This window comes from Coffea arabica, chromosome 2e, assembly GCF_036785885.1.
Source record: "Coffea arabica cultivar ET-39 chromosome 2e, Coffea Arabica ET-39 HiFi, whole genome shotgun sequence".
Lineage (NCBI taxonomy): Eukaryota > Viridiplantae > Streptophyta > Magnoliopsida > Gentianales > Rubiaceae > Coffea > Coffea arabica.
Window position 1 is genome coordinate 74127857 of NC_092313.1, and position 27838 is coordinate 74155694.

General features: G+C 34.4%; 1 protein-coding gene and 2 long non-coding RNA genes across 13 annotated transcripts; 1 reads left to right on the forward strand and 2 right to left on the reverse strand.

Annotated features, from left to right (window-relative positions):
* Window positions 1-5270: 5270 nt before the first annotated feature.
* Window positions 5271-7693, reverse strand: LOC140037085 (uncharacterized). Its single transcript, XR_011841030.1, has 2 exons — window positions 5833-7693; window positions 5271-5732 (listed from the first exon to the last, which is right to left on the reverse strand). It is a non-coding gene; the product is annotated as an uncharacterized lncRNA (long non-coding RNA).
* An 11177-nt stretch (window positions 7694-18870) lies between these two features.
* Window positions 18871-22757, reverse strand: LOC140037086 (uncharacterized). 11 transcript variants are annotated; one of them, XR_011841033.1, is made up of 7 exons: window positions 21908-22746; window positions 21687-21817; window positions 21563-21610; window positions 20445-20474; window positions 20221-20330; window positions 20043-20108; window positions 18871-19957 (listed from the first exon to the last, which is right to left on the reverse strand). It is a non-coding gene; the product is annotated as an uncharacterized lncRNA (long non-coding RNA). The 11 variants fall into 11 exon arrangements; XR_011841038.1 differs by having other exon boundaries at window positions 18871-19156; window positions 19726-20108; XR_011841034.1 differs by having other exon boundaries at window positions 18871-19159; window positions 19726-20108; window positions 21908-22745.
* Window positions 22758-23265: 508 nt separating this feature from the next.
* Window positions 23266-26300, forward strand: LOC113733075 (early nodulin-like protein 18). Its single transcript, XM_027259217.2, has 2 exons — window positions 23266-23562; window positions 25522-26300. The coding sequence occupies exons 1-2, from the start codon at window positions 23349-23351 to the stop codon at window positions 25968-25970; spliced, it is 663 nt and encodes a 220-aa protein (XP_027115018.1). The 5' UTR covers window positions 23266-23348; the 3' UTR covers window positions 25971-26300.
* Window positions 26301-27838: the final 1538 nt, after the last annotated feature.

A 27838-nucleotide genomic window follows, 5' to 3' on the forward strand; every position in this document is an offset into this window, starting at 1 on the left:
TTTTTTGCCTTGGATAATCTAGTTGCATGACTAAAAAACTCCATGTGGTTTAGACATATACCTTCTATCCCTTTGTGGTTTACAAAAAAAAGTACCCATTACCCATCAAATGAATAGGCATACGAGCAGATAAAATAAGCCACAAAGGACAGATGGAATAGTATTCAAACTACCAGGAGTTTGTGATTCAATCACCTATATTATCTCAGGCCAAAATATCTAGTCAATCATCTACCTGCTTCTTTTCATTTTTTTTTAGGGTTAAAAACAAAAAAGTCCCCTGTGCTAAACCTAATACACAACTAAGCCCTCTATGGTTTCAAAATATGCAACGCGACACCTCGTGCTTTGAACTAAGTTGTAACACTGACGGAAATCGGTAAAATTAACGGAAACTGATGAAAGGACCAAAATGCCCTTGTATAATACCCAAAAGGCAATTGAGCGGACTCATTTCTTCCCTTCAAACCCTACGAAGAGAGAGAGAGAGAGAGAGAGAGAGGAAGTAAATCGAAGGAGACGAAGGAGACGGAATCAAGTAAGAAAATCGAAGGAGACGAAGATTTATTCCAGAAAATCGAAGGCAAATGGGTATGTATGCTATACTTCGTTCATGTTATAATTAATTAAAATCAGTTCATGCATGTTATAATTAGTTTACAATTTAGGGTTACCCATCTCAGATTTTGAGGGCTGATGATGTTATTTACACCCGTATTTGGGTGTTTACCGTAGAAAATTCCTGATTTTGTGAGTTTTGAAACTGGTACTTTGGATTTAAAATGAAGATTTTTGCTGTTTTGGGACTACGACTTTAGTTTTGAAGCCGAGATTTTTTTTAAAAATTTTGGGTGTTGGAACTAGGAGTCATGCAAATAATTTCTGAAATGTCCATTTCTGATGGGAGATTTTTGCTGATTTGGGACTGCAAGTTTGGATTTAAAGTTGAGATTTTTGTTGATATTTGGGTGTTGACTAGGTGACGCAAATAATTTCTGAAATTTCCATTTGTGATGGGAAATTTTTGCTGATTAGGGGTGTTGAGTAGGATCTGTTTCTGTTTGTGTGTGTTTGTGTGTTTGAGTACAACTCAGTCACTTGCTATTACAACAAGATATTTAACAAAGAATTGTAAGTAAAATTTCTATAATTGTTACTGTCTTTTCTGGTTTAGTGGTCCAGAATGCTATTAAAATTGGTTTTCTGTTTGTGCTTTTATGTTTATTTGGTTTTCTGTATATCAATGATGGAGACATAGTAGTTGGGAGACTAAAGCATATTTATTATATTTCTTGAAACATTCAACAGAAGAAGACAAGTCAGAGGAGACAGTAGATATACATATGTATTTTGATGGAAAATTTAGAGAATATCCTGCCATCCACTACACAGGAACCCGTATGGCTATCTTTAAAAATAGACTTGAGGACCACATCTGCATAGTTAGCCTTTGCAGAATGTTTAAAAAAGTGGATGAGGATGCAACTAGAGTGACTTTCTGGTTTTGTGCTCCAGGAGTAGACTTAGATGGTGGTCTACATCCAATTAGGGACCATGATGATGTTAAATTAATGAATAAAGCACATTGGGGTTTGGCAACAAGGATAATATATGCCTGTAGTGGGGATGATCCTTTTGAAAAGCCACTAGAACATGGTGGGGACAATGTGTTGGAGCCAAATTCGACAATGGATGCATCAACAACAATTAAAAATACAGATGGGGTACATAACACCAAAATAGACAGCAGAGATGGTGGGGTACAAAAAAAAGATGATGGGGTTAGTAATTGCAATCCAAATAAGCCATTTAACACTGATGATGATGATGATGATGATGATGAGCCTGAATGGTTGAAGGAGGGGTTGGAAAAAAAAGAGGATGAGGACATTTTCGCAAGTAAAAAAGATGTGGACAGAAGTAGTAAACCAAAAGGTGGGTCCATACTACATTCCACTCATTTTAAACCTTATCACGTGTTCTCTTTCCCTGAGAATGTGGCTATCAAGAGCCTTGCCAAAAATGAAACTAGTAAGGAAAAAAAGTCTAGTAAAAATAAGAAGCAGTCTGCAGGGCCAGATAGCATTGGAAAAATTCCACCTCATATCTCATTTCAGAATTCATCTCAAGCTGCATCTCAAGCTGCTGACCAACACCCATCTCAGATCCCATCACAAGCTGAAGCAGGGAACAGTAAAAAGGCTGAGGAAAGTTCAACAGAAGAAGGAGCACCACATACACCCGAAGAGGATTGGCAAGAACCAGTAATTTCTGATGAAGAGTTGCTGGACAAGTGCGGATCTAATGATGAAGGCCATGAAGAATGTCATGACTTTAACCCTGAAGTGGAGTTTCTCAAGCCACATTTTGAGTTGAAGGTTGGGCAAAAGTTTTCCAATTTCAGAGTTTTTAGATATGTGTTGATCGAATAGTTGGTAAGAGAGGGATATGAGGTTGATTGGGTAAAAAATTACTCGAAAAAAATTATTGCGAAGTGTGCAAAGGGCTGTTCTTAGAGGATTCGTGCAACACCAGTCCAAGGTGAAACTACTTTTCAAATTAAATAATTGAAGGGCCAGCATGTTTGTGCTAGAGATTACAACAACAAGCATGCAACAGCCAAGTATTTGAGCGTGAAGTACCAAGACAAGATAAGAGGTGACCCGCAGTATGCTGCAATAGGATTTCAGAATGATATTAGAAGAGATCTAATGATTAACGTGTCCGTTGCCAAGATACGCAGAGCAAAGAGATGTGCAAAAGATGAGATGCTTGGCACGGATATGGAGCAATATCACCACCTTTGGAGTTATGCAGCTACAATTAGAGAGACAAATCCTGGTAGCACTGTCAAGATTAAGCTTGATACAGCAGAAGAAGGTTCACAAGGGACATTTCAAAGACTGTATTACTGTCTTTATGCTTGCAAACAGGGGTTCCTCGATGGCTGTCGATCAATAATTGGTCTTGATGGGTGTTTTTTGAAATCTGCATTTGTTGGTCAGTTGTTGTCAGCAATTGGTAGAGATGACAATGACAATATGGTTCCAATAGCTGTAGCAGTGGTAGAGGTAGAGAGGTATGACTCATGGAAGTGGTTTCTGGAACTACTAATGGCTGATCTGGGACTTGGTGTGGAAAACATACCCTGGACATTCATCTCAGATCGACAAAAAAGACTGGTCCATGCAGTGAATGAGTTATTTCCAAATTCTGAACACAGGTTTTGCTTGAGGCATATGTACCAAAATTTCAAACAGAAGTTCAAAGGAAAAGAGTTGAAGGACTTGTTCTGGGCAGCAGCAAGTGTTGGGAATGAAGTGGACTGGAAATTAGCAATGAATTCCCTTGAAAAAGCTTCAAAGGATGCAGCTGAATGGCTGCAAAAAGTGCCAAGTGTTTTATGGAGCAGGTCACATTTTAGACAAAGTAGCAAATGTGATATTCTTGTGAACAATCTTTGTGAGTCATTTAATAACTATATCTTAGAAGCTAGAGAGCTACCTGTCATAGGGATGCTTGAGTGGATTCGAAGAAGGCTCATGCAAAGGATTCAAGTGAAGAGGACTGGTATGCAGAAATTTCAAGGAAAAATATGTCCTAACATTGCAGAGAAGATTGTTAGGAATCTGAAATTCAGTAGGCTGTGTATTCCCACATGGGATGGCAAGAACAAATATGAAATTGATTGTGGGCCCAGAAAATCTGTTGTGGTGGATCTGAAGGAAAAGACTTGCACATGTGGCTATTTCCAGCTTACAGGTTATCCTTGTGCTCATGCATGTGCTGCAATAGGAGCACGTAGATTGCCTTTGCTTGATTATGTGCATGCCTGCTACAGTAGAGAAAATTACTTGAAAACATATGAGCACACTATCACACCTGTCCCAAGTAATAAGTACTGGGTGAGATGTGAAGAACAACCACCAAAACCTCCTGCAGTTCGAAGAATGCCTGGCAGACCCAAAAAGATGCGGCAAAGGGCAGCCGACGAGCCTAAAAAGGGTCAGGTCTCAACCAGAAAGGGTCTTGTGGTAACTTGCAAGAGATGTTTTCAGCCAAGACACAATTCAAGGACCTGCAAGAATGCCATTCATCCCAACTCTAAATTCTACAAGGTAACACAGCTTACAGATTTCATAGGCTAAGACTAATTGCTGTCCCAAATCATTTTAATTGAACATTAAAATGAACTTGTTTTTTATAGGCTCCTGACACCAATGTAGCTTAATCAAGTTCAGAACTTCATTCATCAGCTCCTTCACCAATAGTACCCCCGCAACCAGTCCCAAATCAAGAACAAGCTGCACCTGTTCAAAAAAAAAACTGCAGGCCCGGGAAGCAGTATACGCAGCCAACAATTGCGAGTGTAGCAAAAAATGTGCCTGCTAGACAATCATGTTCTCAGGTTGGATTTCATGTAACGCAAAAGTGATTTAATGAAGCATTTTTCCTTCAAACATTCATATTTTCTACTTCAATTGCAGCCTGTGAGTGGAACAACTTCACTAGCAAAAGGACCCATTCGTCCTACTGTTGCTGATGTTCTATACAACCTAAGATCCAAGAAAGCAAGAAGATGTTAGAGTTGAATTTTGAAGTGGACTGTATGTTTGTTGATTGCCTTTTTGTGTAGTTTTAAGGAATTAGTGGTTGCTGTTAGAGTTGGTGGCAAACAGCTGGAATGTATGTTTCTGATGTATTTTGTCTACTCTGTTTGGAATTGTTATCAATTATTGCAAACTGGAAACTTTGATGTATTTTGATTGGATGCTGTTGGCTTCAGCAATTTGGAGGATTCTTTGCTGATGTTGGACACTTGAATGTACTTATTGACTGTTTTAATGGAGCATTATGATTATGGGCTGCAATGGTATATCTCAATTGCAGAAGAAGCTATTTCTGGGCAGTTTTTATGGGCTAGAATATTTAATGTACTGTTTGTCTGGGCAGTTTTTGTTTGGTGGGATGTATTTTGTCTACTCTATTTGAAATTGTTATCGTTTCTGGAATGTATAGTGGGATATATTTCTGGAATGTTGGGTGGGATATATTTCTGGAATAGTTTATGGACTGGAAATTTTAATGTACTTTGGTGTACTTATTACTCAAAATTGGAATGCAGAAGACGTTATTGTGTGTGCTTATTGCTCAAAACTGTTTTTAATGCACAAATATGCTTACAAGTGTATATAATAGTTAGATGTTTGTTTCATTGTTTTAGGTAGGACATCTTTTGGAAAAACAGAAGAATAAAGTGCACATTTCCATGAACAAAACAAACTACCTGATTTTCTTCATTTCCATTCATAAGCTTCTTCATTGTCTTATTTTACAGACATTTTCATCAACAAAAGCAAAAGTGAAAAAATAGATACCATTAGACAATAGCTAACTAGTACTTTCAAGTTCTTCACTTCATCATTCAAATTCTTCACTTTAGAATTCGAGTTCAAGCACGACAAATGTTCTTCAACCATTGGCCTCTCAAACAAGTTTCCTCTGCCGGTTTCATCTCTATAGATGGGATTACACCATGAGAAAAATCTGCATTCATCCCTTTCACAAATAAAGTACAGCATCCCTTTGGATGGCTTTTCGGACTCAACAATCTTCACCTTTGCCTTTCTTCGACAGTCGCACAGCTTATATTGGTACCGTAGATTCCTAGCTCCACTATCCCCTCGAGAGCTTGAGGAAGACATGAGCAAATTTTTTAGCCAGTCATTTCCCTTCATCAGTAGATAAATCCCAATTTAGTTACCAACATTCTTACTTTAAACCCTAATAACAACAATTTGTTAGCCAAAACCCAAAATCAAATGCTTTTACCTTATGGGCTGCAATTTGTTAGCCAAGATTGTGTAGAAGTTCCTCGCAGGTTGACTTCGTAGATAGAGGATGGCTTTACCTTTCAAACCTCCTGTGTGGTAATTTGATTTCTCCCAAAGGCTAGTTCAATTTCTCTCCATCAAGTAGAAATCGATTCTATACACAAGCATCGCTGGGAGGGAGTTTTATTGGGGGCTAAGGGGTACAATAGGAATATTTGCTAAAAATTAAGTATAAAGAATTTGTTTTTAGCTTCCAGTACATCAGTCCCGTTAATTTTACCGATTTCCGTCAGTGTTACAACTTAGTTCAAAGCACGAGGTGTCGCGTTGCATATTTTGAAACCATAGAGGGCTTAGTTGTGTATTAGGTTTAGCACAGGGGGCTTTTTTGTTTTTAACCCTTTTTTTTATCAGAGTAGGTTTCAAGCATGATATAAACATGTGCAAATAACTGGTAATCAATTTTATGCCATTTAACTTCTATAAAAATAACTGGTATTCGATTCCTTTTTGTCTTTATTTTTTGATTTTCAAAGTGCTTCAACATAAAAAAAAAAAGAATGTCTTGATCTCCCTTAAAATAGAACAAAATAGAGAGGCAGACAGAAAATTCTTAAGACCTTCAGTGTCTAACATGTAAAAATCAGCCTAAAAAAATTAAAGGAAACAACAATCTACACCATCGGGATTCAATTGGAAGCAAGAAGTATTCACTAATATTTTTTGCCCTGGACAATCTAGTTGCGTGACTCAAAAACTCCATGTGGTTTAGACATATACCTTCCATCCTTTTGCGGCTTACAAAAAAAGTGCCCATAACCTATCAAATGAATAGCCATACGAGCAGATAAAATAAGCCATAAAGGACAGAAGGAATATTATTCAAACTACCAGGAGTTTGTGATTCAATCACCTATATTATCTAAGGCCAAAATATCTAGTCAATCATCTACTGGCTTCTTTTCATTTTTTTTATTTATCAGAGTAGGTTTCAAGCATGATATAAACATGTGCAAATAACGGGTAATCAATTTTACGCCATTTAACTTCTATAAAAATAACTGGTATTCGTTTCCTTTTTGTCTTTATTTTTTGATTTTCAAAGTGCTTCAACATAAAACAAAGAATGTCTAGATCTCCCTTAAAATACAACAAAATAGAGAGGCAGATAGAAAAATTCTTAAGACCTTCAATTTCTAACATGTAAAAATCAGCCTAAAAAAATTAAAGGAAACAACAATCCATACCATCGGGACTCAATTGGAAGCAAGAATCCATAAATCTAGGTCTTCAGCCACTATATGCAAACCCATGCAAAGGGACAAATTCACACATAATTTGGCTTTAAGTCATAATTGAAAGCAAATAACAGATAAATCGGTTATATGCAACAAGAAAGCAGGGAGCTTGAAGAAGATAAATCAGTTATATGCAACAAGAAAGCACGGAACCTGAAGAATCTCATCCCCAAGAAGGGGGGAAAAACAAACAAACAGTAAAGAAACAATACTCATCTGAAAGCGTTTCTCCTCAAAAATCTTTCTTCATCGCTGGAAAAGAAAGCAATTCTCTACGCAAAAATCAAATTCGCCCCCCAATTTTCTGATTTCTCTGCCCTCTCTCTCCCCTCTCTCTGTTTTGAACTCTCTCTGTTTTGAACTTTTGGAAAGTGAGAAGACAAGCGCGAGCCCTATATATAGGCTGCTGGGTGCCGCCAAATGGCTATTTTTCGCTAGCTCACGTGGTCGGTAAACTCCAACGGATGGATTAGTTACCATAAATTGGTAACGTAGGTTGGGCTACTTGTATTTAGCATATGACAGACGGGTTTGGTATCAGATTTCATTTGCCTAACCGGGCTTGAGCACTCATTATGGGCCTCAGATTTTATATTCTTAAAAAGAAGCAGTATACGTTAACCCAAAAAAAAGTGACAAAATACAAAGAAGTGATCAATCTATTTCCTAAATTATTCAATATTTATTAATATTATACAAATAAACACTCAGTAGAAGTGACTTAGATACATAGTGGTTAAGGCGCACCTAATGTGTGTGCTACTAATAAAAAGATATTAAAAATAATTAGTATTATTTTTATTGAAAAATAGTAATTTAAATAATTACAGTGCCGTAGTCTAACTATATAAAAGTGGGAGTTGCTTGAATGAACAGTGAGAGAGTGTTTCCGCCGGTTATTTCGGCATTGCTTGAAATGTTGAGGGTATTTCGGTCCATTTGCGTCGGTCTCTTGCATTTCTGGTTGTTCGTATGATTAGGATTAGCCTTAGTGGTTATTCATTTTTCGGTTATGCCATTTCTTATTCCTCTTTTACTCAGCACATGGGAAGATCGATGGTATAGTTAAGTGATTTCTTTGTAATTTTTTTGTTCTTTGTTCCTCGTTTATTTGTATCTTTCTTGCATCTTCTGATCCATAGACATGGCCCACATACATATTTATGAGTATTACTTTAGGCTTGGGTATCTCTTATTTTTCTGTTATGCCATTCATTGTTTCCTTAGTTCAGCATGTATGCTTTAGTTGCTTGGTTCCTTTGTAATTTTATTGGCTTTTGACCCTCATTTTTGTTTACTTACTGTTATCCTATGTGGACCAGACGAATGGGGAAATGGGCTGGCAGTTGACGGCCATGATTTGGCCAAAAAATTTTGTGTGGCTCAGATCACATCTTGTAACTCGATTTTCATGCCGTGTGTGGGACCCACAAAAATTTGTTCTAAAGTTACGTCGTGTGCAAAGAAAGTTACACCATGTGTAATCAAAGTTACGCACAGTGAAAAATGCACGCAACCGGCAGAAACGGTTGCACCTGCAACCGTTTGTGCCCCTTGTCCGACGAATGAGCCGGTTTTTTGTACCATGCTTTTGCCAACCTCTGCTGTTGTTTATTGGAAAATTTCCCTTTTTACTTTGTCCTTTTTTTGTATCCCACAAATTTTTCTTTTATATTTTCTATAATTTACTGGTTTCTTTTATATTCTTAGAATTCATCTTTCTCATTTAAAAAAAAAAACTCTTTCTTATTATCGATATTTTAATTTTTTTCAATTAATTTCGTAATTCCAATGGTTCTTCGAATGTTTGGTTTATGAACCACATGCACATATATAAAAGTATATAAAAGGGTGAATGCTTTGCATGGATAGGCAAATAATTACTTTAATTGATTGCTGTAAAAGTAATTCCAATGATAGTTACAAAATATACCATGCAATGTAAATTCTACATGGAACAATGAGTTTCAACTTATATAGACATTTATATGTATTCATAAAGAAAATAAAAAAAATATCCATAAAAAAATCCGAAGAAGTTGTGCTGGCTAAACTAAAGCAAAGAAAATATTGTTTCTACCAAATTTAGATCTCTTCTTAGCATTTGTTTTGGGTATGCCTTGAGCTTTTAACTTTATATTTTATTACACAATTATAATCATGAGTATTTTAATTATATTGTAAAAATACTATCTTTTTGCCTCTTTTATACAATTATATCCACCAGTTCATCTTCATTCAGGTACAATTACTATTTAAAACAAATAAAAAGCTAATATATCCAATCTTACTTTATAACTAACTATTATTTTATTTCTCGTGTTGGGTTTGGATTTTATCGCACCAATATTCCAAGCCCAACATGTCCATTACAGTTTTTCCAATCAATGCATTCTTGATGCAGTATAATGAACTAGACGATGATACATTGGTATCCATTTTATAAAATTTCCTTAATTTACATCAATTTTGCTCCGAAACACATTTAACACAAATTTAGATCTTAATTGCAGGTCATACCACCAAAAATTATACATTACTTGGGACCACACATAAGAAGAAAAGCAATTTTCAAAGTTGGAAACAAAATATGGTTTCTAAAACTAGATGAAAATCCCCAAAACTTTGGATGGAAAAAATTCATTGATGATCGCAATCTGCAGCCAAACTCACTAATTCATTTTTTCCACATTGGAGTGATGACATTTAGAGTTCAAATTTTCAACCCAAATCACTACACTAGCTTCTATGAATGGAATATCATCCCTATTGAAAGCACATATGCAAAAGCAACATGGTAACATAATTAATAATAAAATATATCCACAGAATTCAACAATACAACTTCCTATTTATTTATTTATTTAACAATTGCAGGAATTTTCTGCAAGATAAAGTTTCCTCATAAATTTTGCATTTTATGTAGTCATCAAGCCCATGGACATGGAAATTTTAGTAAGCCAAAATTTTTAAACAGGTATTAACCCAAAGACATACAAAAAAATTGCACATAAATTTATTTTAGCCATTTATGTTATTCTGCACAAATTCCATCCAGAAGATACAGCAAATATATTGCCAAACAAAAACAATATAATCATCTTCTATTACCAACACAAATGTTGGGACATCAAAGTTGAAGATAAATTTTTAACCTATGAATGCAAAAAAATGCTATGATACCATATTATTCGACCATGCTATGCTCTCATAATTACCCACTTAGGCATGAACGAGTATCAAATGCACATATTCGATAATGAACTTGTAAAAGTTGCTGCAATATGAAATAACTATAAAGTTATGCCTTTCAACATTTAATACTATTCCCATATTCTCCAATTTCATAACTATACAATATATATACGCTATCTTTTTACTTCAACATTAAATCACAATCTATATGATAACCTACCAACAATTCTTTCCAATTACCCTCATTCAATCAAAACAAACTACCTCGTAATTATTTTACATATTGCAAAATATTTTTCTGCATCAATTCATACACCACATTACACAAAATTTTTTTTTAAAACATCACCACACAAATGCACTATTAACACGGGTCACGAATGCTCACCCTGCGCATAGCGCAGGGCCTCTGGACTAGTATTTTAAAAAAATGATAGTTTTTTGTTAGATGACTGATAGTTTATTCAGTAGATCTAGAACGGTTATAGGGAGATGAGTAGTTAAAATGATGCAATTTTCTTTAGAAGTAAGGGTTGTGAGAGCCCGAAAATTTCATGTCTTATTTAAAAATTAGAGCATGTTACATTTTTCCTTTTGTTATTGATTGATTCACATGTTTATTGCTTCTTTTAATAAACAAATTACTCGATACACCTTAAGAGGAATTGTACCCTTTACACCATAAAACATTAGTATTAGTTAGAATCTGTTGTGGTATTAGAAAAAAAAAAACCTGGAATACATTTGTCCTAATGCATATAAATGTCTAACGTACTTTAGAAAATTTAACAAATAATCTAATAAATTTACAAACATCTCAGGGCCCAAGGGTGAATCGAAAGAGGGACTGAGCACCGAGGAGTGAATTTCAACTACTTTGGATGAGTGATCTACATTTGTGTGTTTAAATTGCCTATGTGCCACTTAAACGATAGTTATATGATTATGCCAGTGTTTTATTGGGAAGTGTTTTCAATTGTCCCTCGCTTTCTAAGTCGGGAGTGTACTTTATCGTACTCGATTTAGTTTGAGATTGAAGGTTAATAATTGACCAAGTGTTATTGTAAGTATGCATGACTGCAAGCCGTGTACGTACTTCATCGTACCGGTTGAATTGGGCCCCAAAATTCTTTGTTCAATGGACTATTCGAGCTAGTAAAAATGTTTGGTCAGATAGGACAATAGTTTTGGATAAGTGTTTTGGTATACTCGAATATTACCACAGAGTAGTAGATTACTGAATTGATATGACCATTTAAGTGAGAGAAGTGTTTACTATTTTGGAGGTTATAAGGATAAGTTCGGTGGAGTGTGTAGTATATTGAAGTGACTCTAATGCGAGTACCATATCTTTTTAAAAGTAATTGTTCAGTGAAGTGTTCTTTACTTTATTCAGTGAAGTGTTCTTTTCTTATTTAATTTTGATTATGTGTTAAGTATTTGATGATTATTGCTTGTTTGGGAAACCTCAATAGTTTGTGCTCAATCCATTAGTTTGTTTTCCTTTCAAGAGGGGAAAACGAGAATAGGGAATAGCCAAGAGTTAAGCTAAGACCCAAAATTTTACTTGAAAGATTCCTTTTGTATTTAGTGAGTTGATTGAACAACTTGTATTTTGATCCATTTAATTGTACATATAAGTATGAATTATTTGAAAGATTGGATGGTTGTAAAGTTTAGTTGTGATGTTTTAATACTTACCTTGGAGTTAATGCTAGTGATTGAAAGATTTTGAGTGAGTCCTGACGATAGTTAGGCAAGTGGTCCGCTAAAGTTTAGGGTATGCCCTAGGGTCTGACTGGATCATCACAAGTGGTATCAGAATAATTTCACATAGTCTCTGCGCGAGGTGAATTTGGGTCAATAAGAGACTAAGTGGTCTTATTGAGCGTAAGTAAGGACAGGATTATTGAACCATGAATGTTAGTATATTAAGTATAAAAATTTTATCATGATACTCGGGGAAATTAGAATTGTATATCGGGTAGGAATTCCAAATATGGTTGATTTACTCCTGGGACCGACCGACTTGACTTGTGAATTATTCTATTTTTTGATTCTTGTACCCAAATATCAAATATTTCATTCAATGGTGTATTTACAAATTGGGAAAGATTTAGTATATTGCATTATGATATGATTATAAATTACGATTGAATTTGGGAAAGTAGAACCAAAGAGACCAAGGTTAGCTTTTGAGAGTTAAAGGTGAAGAAACAGTAGTGAGATTTTGAAGATTTGTGCAAATTCTACATTTTAAGATAAATAATTTTACTAGTCCTTCAATGATAAATGGATTATATGTCATCTCTTGCCTAAAAATATTATTTCACATCTGAAATTTGAGTGAAATAGCAGATTAAGTAAGGACTATGCGGCTGTGAATAGCTTTAAATTGTGAGAAGAGTTTTTAACTTGAGGTGAGATAAGTTTGACAAATCTGTCATGTGATTAGTATGCTACCATTTGCAATGAAATTATACGTGAGTTCTCGATGAAATTTGAGGAGAGGTTTAATTATACGTGAGTTCTCGATGAAATTCAGACTCCTTAAAATTGATTAGAGGATTATTGGAGTTAATGTCCAATAGAATAAAATACCTAGTGGTTAAGTTATTAGAAGACCCAATGTATGAAATGTTTGAGTTCATTTAAATACTTAAGAGTCATTGATATATTTATGTAATGATTATACCATTTGATTTGGTATCGGACGTAGTAGATCTACAATTTACTAAAGAATTTTTGATTAGTCTTACTGATGAGGTAATTGGACTTGTGAATACATTTGAAGATATTATCATTTTGACTATTTTGAGATTCAATGATACATTGTTGATTTTGAAATGGAATATTTGTATCTGACAGTTAGTGTGAAACAGGCTATGATAAATCTGAAGAAAACTAGTGCAATAATAATGAAATGAGAAGAAAGTGTAAGGCCTAAATTTTTATTAGTGTATGCATTAGACATTTGTCATGAACCATGACACTTGTCAGCATTTTTCTTTTGCCATTTGTTCAAAGCATCTAATGCTTTTAGCAAGACAAAAAACTTATTCTTGCATGTTCCTTTTCTTGGCAACCGAGACAAGTTTTTGCTTGTTTCTTTTCCCTAGCAAATCGAGAGAGAAGTAGAATAAGTATGGATGATTTGGAATATTGGATGGCTGTAATGTTTAATTATGGTATTTTATTGCTTACCTTGGAATTAATGCTATTGATTGGAAGATTTTGAGTGAGTCCTAACGATAGTTAGACAGGCGGTACGCTAAACCTTAGGGTATGTCCTAGGGTCTGGAGGGGTCGTCATAAGGGTAAATTAGACAATATATTAAATGACACGATTTGTTTATACCGAACCTCTCCCTCCCACTTTATATATAGTAAGATATTTGCCCTTTCATTTTTTTCTTCTAAAAGTGACTTAGATATATTTTTTATCAAAATCATTTAATTTTGCTGGGGACATAATCTATTCTTTTATTGTACCATGTCATGTGACAGAATCTAATTTTACTTGTAATTGTTAGGTTGATTGTATTGTATGAGAAAAAGTTGATATGTACTTAATATATTGACCTACTAGTTAGTTAAATAGTGGCAGTCACTGTCACTTAAACCAGCTAGGTGTTAATAAGTGTTATCCAATATCAAAATATCAAAAAGGGAAAAAATAAAAAAAAATATTTCAACAAGTGACTCTATTTGCAGTGTTATTTAAAAAAATTACTACGGCACTTTTTTATGATATCATATATGTGGTAAAAAGATGATTATGAAAATAAAAAGGTAATTGAAACAATATACATATACGTATACTAACCTCTCTTATATTTATATGCTTTTCCTAATTAATCTTATCTTTCAAAAAATCTAACACCTAAAGTACATCTTAATAAGTGCCTGACAGTTAGTGTGAAATAGGCTATGATATTTGTATCTGACAGTTAGGAAATGGAATATTTGTATATGATAGTTAGTGTGAAACAGGCTATGATAAATCTGAAGAAAACTAGTGCAATAATAATGAATAAACTGAAGTATTTAAACAATTCAATTCAATAATTTAGGGGTGGCAATTCGGGTCCAAATCAGGTTGGCGGGTCGGGTTCGGGTCAACCCGTCAGAAAATCTGTTGACTCGAACCCGACCCGCCAACCCGTGACGGGTCAGGTATGCTGACCCGAACCCGAAAATTTCAGGTTGACGAGTTGGCGGGTCGACCCAAAATGAGCCGAAACTTAATTTTAATTTATTAATTTATCACAGTAATTTCTAATAAAATCAATTTCTCACAAAACTAATTACATAATCAAGTAATAAAAATTTAAATAAATAATTCCAAACCAAATCTAAAATAAATTAAACACCGTAAAAGTGTTTTATCCCAAACAAAATATAAATTAAATTAAAACAATATAAAAGTAAAATATAATATAATATATTATTTGTCCAAATATAATAATTTCAACTTCACACAAATTAAATAAATTCATTTAGGATTAAGTAATTAATGCCTTTGAAAAAAAGAATAACTTAGTTTAGTTAGATAAAATTATTTTTATGTTTATTAAATTATTTTTAATTCGTAAACGGGTCATATCGGGTCATATCAGGTCACCACGGGTTGACCCGAAATCGACCTGTTTTCTTTTCGGGTTCATCGGGTCCAACCCGATTCTGACCCGAATTCCCGAAACCTCAACCCAAACCCATTAATTTCGTGTTAGATTCGTGTCGTGTTTTCAGGTCGTGTCGAAAATTGCCACCCTATTATAGCATATACCAAGAGAATAAAGTTAATATTATTGAAGAAAATGTACCCATTGTTAAAATTATATGAAATTGAACAATGGTAGTACGAGAATTGAAAATTTCTAGATATATCTGCATCTACTGGCTTATCTTAATCTAATATTGAAGAACCTAAAACTTGATAAGTACTCTAAAGTTAACAAAAGTCAAAACATATATATTTAAAGGAATAATCATTCAAAACGTAACTCATATTTTGTCAAATAATTTTTTTTGTCTTTTATTTTTAAAATAGTAATTTTATGTCTCTTACAATATCAAGTTGATAAAATTTAGCCCCAACTTAAATTTTTGATCACTTTTTAGTTTAAAATCACTACATAACCCACATATAGTCAATTTTTATGTACAAAAAGGTAAAATTTCACTTTTTCGATAGTAAAAATAAATATGAATTGGATCCGATATCACTTTTTTAGGAAAAAATAAATATGGTTTAACTTGTATTCTACTTTTTTTAGGGGCAAAAATAAAGTTCTAACCTTTTAATAATTGAAAAGTGATTGTGTGTAAGTCATGTGATGGATTCAGAATAAAAAATGGTCAAAAATCTAGGTTGGGATCAAATTTACTAACTTGATTTTTGTAAGGAATGTAAAATTACTATTTTAAAAGTGAATGACGAAAAACTTTATTTGACAAAATATTAAGGACATTTCAAACAATTTTCATATTTAAAATTAGGCCCCTAAAGAAAGGATTGAGATAAAACAATTGTTAGGTTAAGTTCAGAACAATGTCGGCAATAAAATGTTGCAAAATGACAAAGTAAGGTAAAACTTCAATCAAGTGGCACACGCACTCAGCTATCTTTAAAGTGGAATGGTGCAAACACATTAAATAACCTCTAGGTATTTTGACTTTTGGCACGAACTATGACGTTCTTCGGTTGGTGTCATATTCACATGATAAGGAGAAGGAGGTGGGAGGGGGGGGGGGGGGGGGGGGGGGGTTTTGCAGTGGTGGAGGAGGAGGAGAGGAGGGATGGTGGGTAGAAGAAGAAAAAGGTGGTAAATTTTGATATATATATATATATATATATATATTATTAGGTCTATTTGAACATTTTTTTATGTGTTTTTAAAAATATTTTTGGAGTATTATGGTAAACTCCCAAAATAAAAACTAATATCTCGAAAAATAGGTAATCCATGCACAAGAAATTGTTACGGCTTTGTTTGGACAGCAATTTTCTAAAGAAAAATTGCTATACTTTTTGTACACAAATTTTTCAATCACTTTTTTACTTTACATATATCAAATCGTTACAGTAATTTTCTACCCAAAAAAATCTAAAAAAATACAAGCCAAACAAGGCCTAATCTTCACGGGAAGACACTGGCAAAATTAGTGAAGCCATTGAACCAATTAGTGGAGTCAATCCAAACGCAACTGGTGGGCACCGAATAGGTGGAATGTATAATTTCTGAATCATGATCAAGAAACTGATTATGCCCTCTTTCTCCTTGAATCTTTGACTACTCTAAGCGTGTGAAAGCGCGTTTCTGGATCTGAGTATTCTGCTTATAATTCAGCCATAAGAGAAGTGGTTCGGTACTTTTGCCTTTTGTATGGAAAATCATGTTCTCTTTCCGTGTTTGGAAATCTCATGAACCAATCTTCATCAGTCATCTCCATGTGGCTCTGGCTGGTGCCAGAGCAGCAAGCACTACTACTGAAATCGGTATTTTAAGTCAACACTTCGTTTGGATTAGTTGCTTTTAAAAATATTTTTGAAAAATTTTACTATAACAGTGTATATAAAAAATTTTTACCATAAAATTTTTTGATATATTGTATGAATGAAATGTTATTTGAGTTATTGTGTATTATTGTAACATTGTATTTGAAAAACTTGTTCTTGAAAAAATGGTCAATCCAAACGGAGATATAATTACAAATAAATTAATTTCTAGGTTCTAAAATTGATACTATACATCTTTGGTCCCATTCATCGTGTCCATATGTGCAAAACGAAAGAGCACTTTGAAAGAGATCCGAGGGACTTTTGGATGAGTGTTGTTTTTTGACTACCAAAGTTGGTGCAATGAGTCTGCACTAGGGTCTTCTTTGTTTCAAGATACTAGGAGGCATGAACGCGCTTTGCGCGATAGAAATATAAAATGCCATGCCCAGTTTTGAACTAATCAAAATAATAATTTATGTAGAAAAGTCTATTTTTTAGTATAGGTATTCTACAAGTCTTTTTTTGTCAACGAATTTTCGTCTTTGGAGGCCAGAGAAGCTTGAAATACACAAAGTGAAATTCAATAATTTTTCCTAAATTATTGAGTTGCAATCACTTGTTTATGCCAAGTTCTAAATAATTATATACAAATGAGAGATAAATTTGTTCGTTTCATTATAGTTTTGCTCTGTCTACGTATATTAAATATGTATCTTAATTAAAATAACAAAATGATATTTTGTATTTGTTTGTCTCTTATTGATACATTTTGTTTCTTAATTTTAAAAAAAAGGTTGGCATATTAATAAAGCTTTATAGTTGATCATTTCATGCAAGATTAGATCTTTTGTGAAATCTTGTTCGTTCTGGTGTTGGGTGGGATGGAAGAAGTAGGGAGTCAAAAGTTGATGGTAATAGAGACAGCGAGATTGTAACCCTTCATTCTAAAGTCATATAGAGCTGGTATTTTATTGGAGAATGAATTTATTTTTATTTTATCCGATAAATAAATTTGTTTATGAAAAAATGGGTACTCTGTTCTTATAATGGAGGAAAGTCATAAAGAACTGGTGTTTTTATTGAAAAATGAATTTATTTTTATTTTATCCAATAAATAAATTTGTTTATGAAAAAATGGGTACTCTGTTCTTATAATGGAGGAAAGTCATAAAGAGTTGGTCTTTTATAGAAAAATATGACTTTTATGAAAGTGACCGCGATTTGGTTTATAAAATTATAAACAAAAAATTAGAATGAATTTGTTTGTTTTGAAAGTTGTATAACGGTCGTTAAACTTCAAATATCCCTAACTTCAAAATCAAAAAAAAAAAAAAAAAAGAAACTGGGCAGAGCACTCAAAATCTTCTCAGCGAATTTCCGTCTTTGGAGGCCAGAGAAGCTTGAAATACACAAAGTGAAATTCAATAAGGCACTTCACATTAAAAATGACATTACTTGTTTTTGTATATAAAAATGACATTAATTGTTTTGTATATAAGAAGGCATTTCTTTTAGACACGTTAACAATTATGATATACCCAACACTTTTATAGGTTATACAAACGTCATAAAAAGAAAATTAAGATCTAAATTGTGGAACTGATAATAAATTAATTACTGTTGAAAGTATATTTAAACTATTAATCTAATCTAGGACGAACACAAAAAAAAATGAAAAAGCAATGTGCAAAAAAAAGGAGGTCCAAGAATTGAACTTATTTCAAAAATAATGAACCAAATAAAGAATCAATTTTAGGAAAGCTCTATAATCTCGCTTTACATTACTTTCAACTTTTTCTCTATATGATTTCTTGATTCTTAACCCCAAAGTCTTTTTCTCCCATCAAGAATGCTTCAGAAATTATATGATCAATGTTCACTTGTATAGTGTGACTGCTATTCATCAGCGATTGAGTGGGTTTCAACTTCATGAGCTAGGAAAGTACATCTTCCCGAGCTCCTAATATACCATTTTCACATTGTACCCTTACCATTATTCAAGCAGAAACATCTATCTAGGCAAATAGAACAAAATATGTTCAGAGAAAGTCACTAACTGCATGGAATACAAAAAATGTACATAACATCATGATCCATAAATACATATAAAAAGAGTAAGGTATATACAAACTGAAATGGCAACAACCTAGCTATTACAGAATTTCTGTGCTTGAGTGCTCTAACAACTATAACTACATAATACACATTAACTAAAAAACATCCAATGAAACTGCACTCATAATCAAACGACATGAATGCCTAACACAGGACAGCAGATTCCTTCCTCTTTACTGCTTAGCCACATGAGTACTCAGTTCAGCATTCTGCTGCAAAAAATCAGAAACATAATCATAAAATGCATAAGCATAAATAACCAATGAATTCCTAGTCTGTACACACTATTTATTCAGTCAAAAGCATTCAAAATCATTCAAGAAGAATAAGTGTAATCATTCAGAGTCTGTAATCATTTACCAAGATTTTGATGTGCAAAAAAAGTTAAATGAAATAAAAAGCTTTCATCATGGGCAGATTATTAAGTATATGAACTTGGGATGCTCTAAAAGCCAACAATGCTCCATATCCTTTCTTCTAGTGCATACAAACTAAACCAATCTAATAAATAATCATGACAATCATCCAAGTTCATTTCATGAAAAGCAATTGTAAGAAAAAGACGAAACACCATCTACTTAACTCTTTCAAAATTCCTTGATAGATAAATAAGATAAGATAATTCAAAAATTAAGATAAGACAGATTTTTTCTTAAAAAATAATGAAAAAAAAGGCTGAAAAAAGAGTTCAACAACTCAAGGTATATGCCTAACCTCATTTTTTCTAGGTAAGATTTGTTTTTCATGCAAAAGTTCAGCAGAAATACAGCCAACTAACCACATGTCTACTGCCGAATCATATTTCGTAGCTCCAAGAAGCAACTCTGAAGGTCTGCTCAATACATAGAAGAGTAAATTTTCTTGATTGAAAATTAAGTTATAATATCAAAGACATGGGTCAGCTATAAGGGAAAATCATCATCCATGGACTGTGGTTATTGGAGAATGATTATGGTAGTCCAAAATCTGCTAGCTTCAGGTTTCCCTTATATCTATGAGCATACTGGAGCCTGCCAAACCAAAAACCAGAACATAGTATCATATGCACACCTAAAATCCTAGATAATATGTTTAGAAAAGAATAAAAAAGTTAACCTTTGATATCTGCACGTTATTGAGATGACAGTAGTGAAGACCAGTAAGCAGCTACTTCATATAACACTACAAATACATATTATTAGAACAAGTTGAGTGATGGATGCTTTGTTGACAAAAAAAAAAGTGATGGATGCTCATTATAATGAGTAAATCCTCCTTGTCCAAGGTCACATACATTGATATGTTGAATTGTAAATCTCAATCCAGGACAATCAGCAAGTCCCGTCAAGCTGTGGTCCATATACCCAAAAATCATGTAAATACTGCCTTTGTATCTATTACCTTCTGCATTTCAAAAACAAAATATCATTTTCGATCTCAATATTTGGGAGTTCAGGGGCATTGAATTCTTACAGAAACAGGAACCACAAACTTGAAAATTTCTGCACGTCTAGTTACCTTGATTCACTTGCTTATCAACCTCATGATCTGAAAAATAGTTTATTATATGTAAGACAACAAAACATATAGTATATGTTTGATGTTTATGAATTAAATAACCACTCTGAACATATGGAGAAGGATGAGTACCAGGAGAGGCCACAATCTCTTTCAGTTTAATGACATTTTCATGCTACAACTTCCTTAGAATTTTTATTTCATGCATGGCAGTTACAGGAAACTACAAGAAAAAATTATGAGTGTTCTAAAAAGAGCAGGCATAACCATTTATCCACTAAGGAAATTAAAATGTCATAAGCTAAGAAAATAAGAAATTGGGTAGAATAACAATAACCCTTCTTTTTCATTGTCCATGCGTATCTTCTTTAAAGCAACAACTTCTCCAGTTGCTTTCTTTGGCCATATATGCTTGGTTGAAAATTTGAGAGGAAAAAGAAAAATCATGGACTACAAAGAAAAAATATAAAATAAAAAGAAAAAAAGGGAAGCTAAGCATCCCAGAATGATGTGATAACAAAAATACAAACAATAATCAAAATTCATGTAACCATCTAAAAGGCACAAGAGAAGGAAACCTTTATAATCATCAAAAGCAAATCTAACAAAACAGAACTCAAATCTAAGAGGGGAAGAAAATGAGACAGATAGAAACATAGCAAAATCTTTTGATACAACGAGAGAGGGAGGAGAGAAAGCAGAAGTAGGAGAATGAGAGAGGTAGGAATGGGAGAAAAGATAGAGGAAGTTTGAGGAAGAAAACTGCTGAAAGCGGTAGATTAGTGGAACATTGAACTGGAAATATTATTGGTCACATAATTACTAACCTTCAACTCAACTGATACTTATCCACATACAATTCCAAATTATTTCATTGATAATGCAACTAATCATTCAACCCAATTATTTCCTCACACAACGAGTAAACCAATATCTCAAAATTTGAAATATGCATCTCATTTGATGCAAAAAATGAGAAAGAGGAGGAAACCAACAAAAAAAACACCAAACCACCAAATGCAACAGGCAAGCTATTAAAAACCAGTAAATTAGACCAAGTTCCCAACACCATTGTCGCCATATTGCGACCAGGAAATGCAAAAACGAAAAACATGAACCTTAGGAAACCCTTCGAAAAGTCAATGAATAGCATCCGAACATCGAATCTGCATAGCATCAAGAAATAGTTGAATTAAAGAACTATTTGTACAGTATTATTTCAAGCTACAATCCACAATATACCATCAAAATAAACAAGCACTTGCTTCTCCAAGACGATCTCTTGCAACAAATCCTGACGGGCTCAACTGATTACATAACACCCATGAATCTCAGCACTATCCTGGCCATGGATTCTTAAACATTGCCAAACCCTATACATTTAAAACCTAGACAGGATTAATCAAATCAAAAAATCAATTTACTCTAATTCAAACAAAAATTGAAATATTCTTGGTTCTTACCTCATGGCACATGTGCTTTATTTGTTTCCTTGCAAGAACCAAATGTACCGAAACAGTGCAGCACGTTTGAGCCCACGTTTGGAATAGAAAAGCTTGTTTGAGACCACATTTAAGAGAAAATGAGAAATTTGGTGGCCTTCACAAGCCAACGAGAAAAGCAAAATCAAAGAAAAAGAGGAAAATCACCAAGCTTTAAAAAGAAAACGGGTTCAACTGAATGGAGTTGGCAGAAGAAAGCTGAAATTAACCTATTGCTAATGAAAATGATGGAGACTAAGCAGAAATTAGGTCCAGAAATTAAAAAAAAAAAAAAGGAAAGGCAGAGGAGAGGAGGGGCGGCGCTGTCTCTGCAAATGGGAATGATGCTGTAGAGTAAAGGGAAAGAGGAAAGGGAGTAGCTGAATGGAGTTGGCAGAAGAAAGCAGAAATTAACCTATTGCTAATGAAAATGATGGAGGCTAAGCAGAAATTAGGTCCAGAAATTTAAAAAAAAAAAAAAAAGTCAGAGGAGAGGAGGGGCGGCGCTGTTTCTGCAAATGGGAATGATGTTGTAGAGTAAAGGGAAGGAGGAAAGGGAGTAATGGAGGTATACGGATAGGGCAAGGGAGAGCAAAGGGGAAAGAAGGGAGAGCAGGAGGAAGAGCGGCGGGAGATAAGATACGATACTCTTAGGGTTAGAAATTAGAAAAAAAAAAAAAAAAAGGAACAGGCAGAGGTGAGGAGGAGCGGCGCTGGCTTATAGGGTTAAAAATGGAAAAGGAAGAGGATCCCGCGCAATGCGCGGAGAGGATGAGGGGGTCACGTGAGGACGACGAAATCACACGCGGAACGACGAAACCCTTCGGCTCTTTATCTACTTATGTTGAAAACTCTATGGCCTAATATGATGGATCAGGCATTGGCTTGAACCATGGTCTAATGTGATGGATCAAGTTTTTCCAAAGAAAAAAATTATGGATCAAGAAGTTTCTTGCACCAATACCTTTGGCCACGTTGACAAAATACCTCTTCCGCATTAATTTTTCAGTTATTGTTGTCGCCCCACATCCTACATTAGCGGAAATAGGGCAGGGACGATCATCAGAAGGACCGTTCCTAAGCAGTTCACGGCCAAGGTTTGATCAAAAAAATTTTATGCAGTTCAGATTTTATTTTGTATTTTCATATGTATTTAATATGTGTGAAATTTACAAAATTTTATTCTAAAATTACACATTATTGAAAGTAAGTTATACCATATGCAAATAAAGTTGCGCGCGGTGCAAAATGCACGTAACTGCCAGTGGTCCCACATTAGCCAACTTTTGTACTTGCTCGGAAGCTGTATGTCTTTCACAGGTAAGACTCAACCTCGGCCACCTAAATTAATCTTAGTACAAAAAGTCACTCGGGCATTTCAGATCTTCAGACATCAGCTGTACCCCAATAGCCCACCACCGCCATGGCCACCAAGACCAATGCACTATGTGTAGTGTTGCTGGCTATAATGATCAATGTGGCATCCACTGCAGCAGCAGACACCGCCGCAGCCGGATACATTAATCACACAGTTGGAGGTGCAGCTGGCTGGTCCTTTGACACCACCACTAGCAAGTCTTCCGCTGATTACTCTGCTTGGGCTGCAAAACAAACTTTCAATCTGGGAGATTATTTGAGTGAGTAAACTTATATGGATATGTAATCTAGCATCTTTTTGGTTTGATCTTTTCTGGGTTTTTATCTCAGAGGATTTAATTTTGTTCTGCTCAAGTCGTTAAAGATTTCATTTTGATGATTGTTGCCTTTCTTGTATTGATTTTTTTGGTTTGGTTCATTTTAATTGAGTACATTCTGTGATTTGAATGATGACATTTTAATTGAGTACATTCTGTGATTTGAATGATGACATTTTAATTGAGTACATTCTGTGATTTGAATGATGACTAGTTACTGCAATGGCCCCCCAAACAGGCTTTCAATCTTGGAGATTGCTTGAGCAGAAATAGAAATTTAAGCTTTAGTGCTATGATCTATCTTTTCAAGGTTCTATCTGTCTAATTGTGATATAAGGCGCACTCCATCTTACTTTGCATTTTGTGCTTCACTGATGAGTTATGACAAGTTTAACTGCAGTGTCCCAGATCGACATTCTTGGCTTAGAAGATTGGGGAAGACAAGAACCTTTTTAAATTTAAAAATCTATAGTCTCTGTTTTTCTGATTTTATTTTCATTGTAATCATGCCAGCTAGCCTGAAAGATATAGAATTTTCAAGGGTATAGAGTCATCCCCTGACAGCCTGGGCTACTTAACTGCCTTTACAGAGGCACACGGATTTTCAAGGATATAGAGCTTCTTGTTCTTTAGTAGGGTTATAACTTTATAAGGCTAGAGTAGATTACCATCCATAATAGTGTTTAAAGATTTGCAAATCAACATTTGCAGGAGTTTTATTGGATAACTGAGGCAGATTACTTGCTGCTATTGAGTACACTTGACACTTATGTTTTGCTTTAGTATATTTAAGAGATCTGGAAATTGTAAGTTCGTTGATGACAGGATTAATTCAAATATAGAAGGCAAGTTTATATTGTATTCTGAGACTTGGGATACTTATTCCATTTTGCAAATTGATTTGAGATTTTTCATGTTAGCTTGAGTAATTCGTAATGGCAATGCCAGAATTCTTGCCAGGTGAACCTGACTGATTATTACTTAATAGTTGACAAGCTCATGTCTTTAGATGGATGATGAATCATAGGTCCAGATAAGGCATAATGCTAGCTCTCACACTCTGGAGTAGGCTTCCCCAGATTAATGATTTGGTTGGTCTTTATTTCACTACTTTCAGCACTGAACAAATAAATCAGATGATCCAATTACTTTCCAACTGAAAGGATGGTAAAAGAGTTGCATCTAACTTAATCACATTCTGATAAGGCAAGCACAGGCACTTGTAAAGGTGCAGATGGTTAGAGACATGAGCTTGATTTCCAGACTCCTCATCATTTGGTCATTCAAGAGTTTCATCCAACATCTAAGAGCAAATTCTAATGCCAAACATCTAAATGCTGTTCAAATCAATGTTTTTGGAGTATTGGCAATTTGGTCAGTGAAGTTCATGGCAATATTAGCTCGCAGTTAGCGTATCTACTGGCTTCATCTTAGAATATACTGGATTCATTTCAGAGGGATGATTCAGGAAAGCATTAATAGGACAAATTTAGGCTATTGAAATACAATACTATCATTTCGAGGACTGTGATAAAATCAGGGGGCATGTCCCTCAAATACCAGTAATTATTAAAAAAAATAAATAAAGACTCAAGACACATCTAGTAGTTTGTGCCATAACTATCCTCTCTAACTTTACAAGACATAATTTAGTGCTTTGTATGGCAGTAGTATGTAAACAAGCTCTTTTGCTATTACATTCAATTTCCAATTTTGCTATATAATTTTGTATGTTAGTTGGTAGTCCTCTCTGGATCTTGCAGAATGGAAGTAGAAGGCTTTAACAGCTTTAGAATCAAAATTAATTCTGGCACTGGTTTATGCATTTCTTAACAGCCTATCCTTATGCTGCATGATCGAATTGCATTTCTGAGATACTAATGCGTTCTGTGTACTGTGCAGTATTCAATACAAACTCAAATCAGACGGTGATACAAACATACAATGAGACTACATACAGAAACTGCAGCATGGATGATGCTTTAGACACTGATACATTTCAGTACGAGGGAGGCAGTAATAGCTTTGGGAAGCCACTGACAATAGCTGTACCGTTGACTATTGAAGGTCCCCAATACTACTTCTCCGATGCTGATGATGGTTTTCCGTGTCTGCATGGCATGGCATTTGAGATCAAGGTGGGGCATGGACTGGGACTTCCTCCAAACCTCAACCAGCCTCCTCCTCCCCCCTATGTTGAGCCACCATCCACAGCGGAAGAGGGGCAGTCACCGCCAGTCACGATAATATCCAGTCCACCCAGTGATGGTACGAGGAATGGTGTTCACTTTCCTTTGATGGTTCTGATGGTTAGCTTGGTGTTGTATCTGTACGACGAACCATCAAGCTAACCATGATTAGCTTGGTGTATCTGATGGTTAGCTTGGTGGAATGGTGTTCACTTTCCTTTGATGGTTAGCTTGATGGTTCTGGTGGTGTAAAGATATATTTCAGTGTCAAACAAAACCATCAAAGGATACACCACCAAGCTGACCATCAGAAGAACCATCAATTTACTCTTTCTGATGGTTAGCTAGGCAAATGAAAACGTAACGAAACATATCTGGTCTAGCAATAGATAAAAGGATTTAGCAATTTAACATTCAGTTTATGAACCTTTCAATTTCTTTTAGAAAATTTTGGGGTCAGTTAATTTATGGTACATTTTGTCCAATTCCAAATATGCATTTTGTACAAGTTTTCTTTTTGCAAGTGAAAAAACAAGCAATGAACTAAAACATCAAACACAAAAAAAAAGAAAAGAAAAAAAATCATACTCAATAGAAAACATATCCTAATAACTAACCATAGATAAGATACAAGACAGTTTTTTGAATCAGCTGTAGAGCCTTGACGTATCCTGGAGCCACTGTCCAACGTCTATACTAGAGACGTGTGCATCCTTCAATGGGGACACGATCTGCTGATAAAGCCATTCTTTTGCGTCTGCATCCCAGTATACCTCCAAATGCATTATAAAGACGCAAAAATTGAGACGGAGACCCAAAACTTAGCGGTGAGTTTGCGGCCAAAAATGAGCATTAGTCGTCATTTTCTGTGTTGCCAAGTAGCAACTTGACATGGATGGCTGGCCACCACGTCTCTGTCTTGTGTTTTCAGGAAAAATGCCAAGCTCGATATGCCACTGCCCTTGTCCACGACGCTACAAAGAGGATGAGGGCGAAAGAGAGAGAGAGTAAACAACCTCTATTGTACCAATCATTGAAGATAGCTGTTAATGTTTTTCATGATTTCAGGTTCAGAATTTGAATTTTGTATTACAAAAGAACAATAATCTTGTACCAAAACTCAAACAAAGACTTGTACAGTTTTGCTTCCTGATGATTTTAATAGAAAAGATATTTAAGCAATAGAACTTAGGAAATTGGAACATATGGTGTCTAAAAAAATTAAAAATGACGTGCCAATTAATATCATTTTTCACTAACAGCTCTTTTCTCCTTTTGGTTTACTCCCTCTCAAACTCTCTTCTCTCCCTTCTCTCTAGAATTCTTTCAATTAAGATCTTCTTCATCTTTTCCATGGAAGAGGGACCAAATCTGGTCTTTCCCTATATGGAGAGGGAGGAAGTACTCTTTATAGTTTTTAGTTTCTCTTATTTGAATAAATTCTCTTCTAAGATTTGTTAATGAGAGATTATTCTCTCCTAAGATCTTTTAGTGAGAGTTTATTCTCTCCTAGATTGTTCTAGTGAGAGTTTTATTCTTTTATGAATTTTTTCTCATAAGAGTGGTTTAGGTTTTTATCTTTGTAAAATTTAAGATTTTGTACATCTAGAGTCTAATTTTTTAGATCTGTAATTTCTCCATTATTGTCAGATCTAAATTTCTTTTTGGATTTGAACCAATTTTAATTAGATCTGATTGTCTGCAGACATGCACTGTTGTATTGGTGATTCATCGCGTGGAAGATATATACGAGCATCAATGTCATCTTTATTTATATTATAGATGACTGTTGATTTTTAGATCTATATGTATTTATTTGATGTATTTTCTGTCATTAGTGCAAATTTGTTTAATGAAATATATATATACATATATATTAATATATATATATATTTATATATATATATAAAGTATCTCCATTTGGTTGTCTCCTCAGTTCTGGCTACTTTACCAAAAGCAACACATTAACTCCTTTTCTTTTCTATTCTTTTTTTTTTTGGAAGAAACTTTGATAAATAACTAAGGACAAG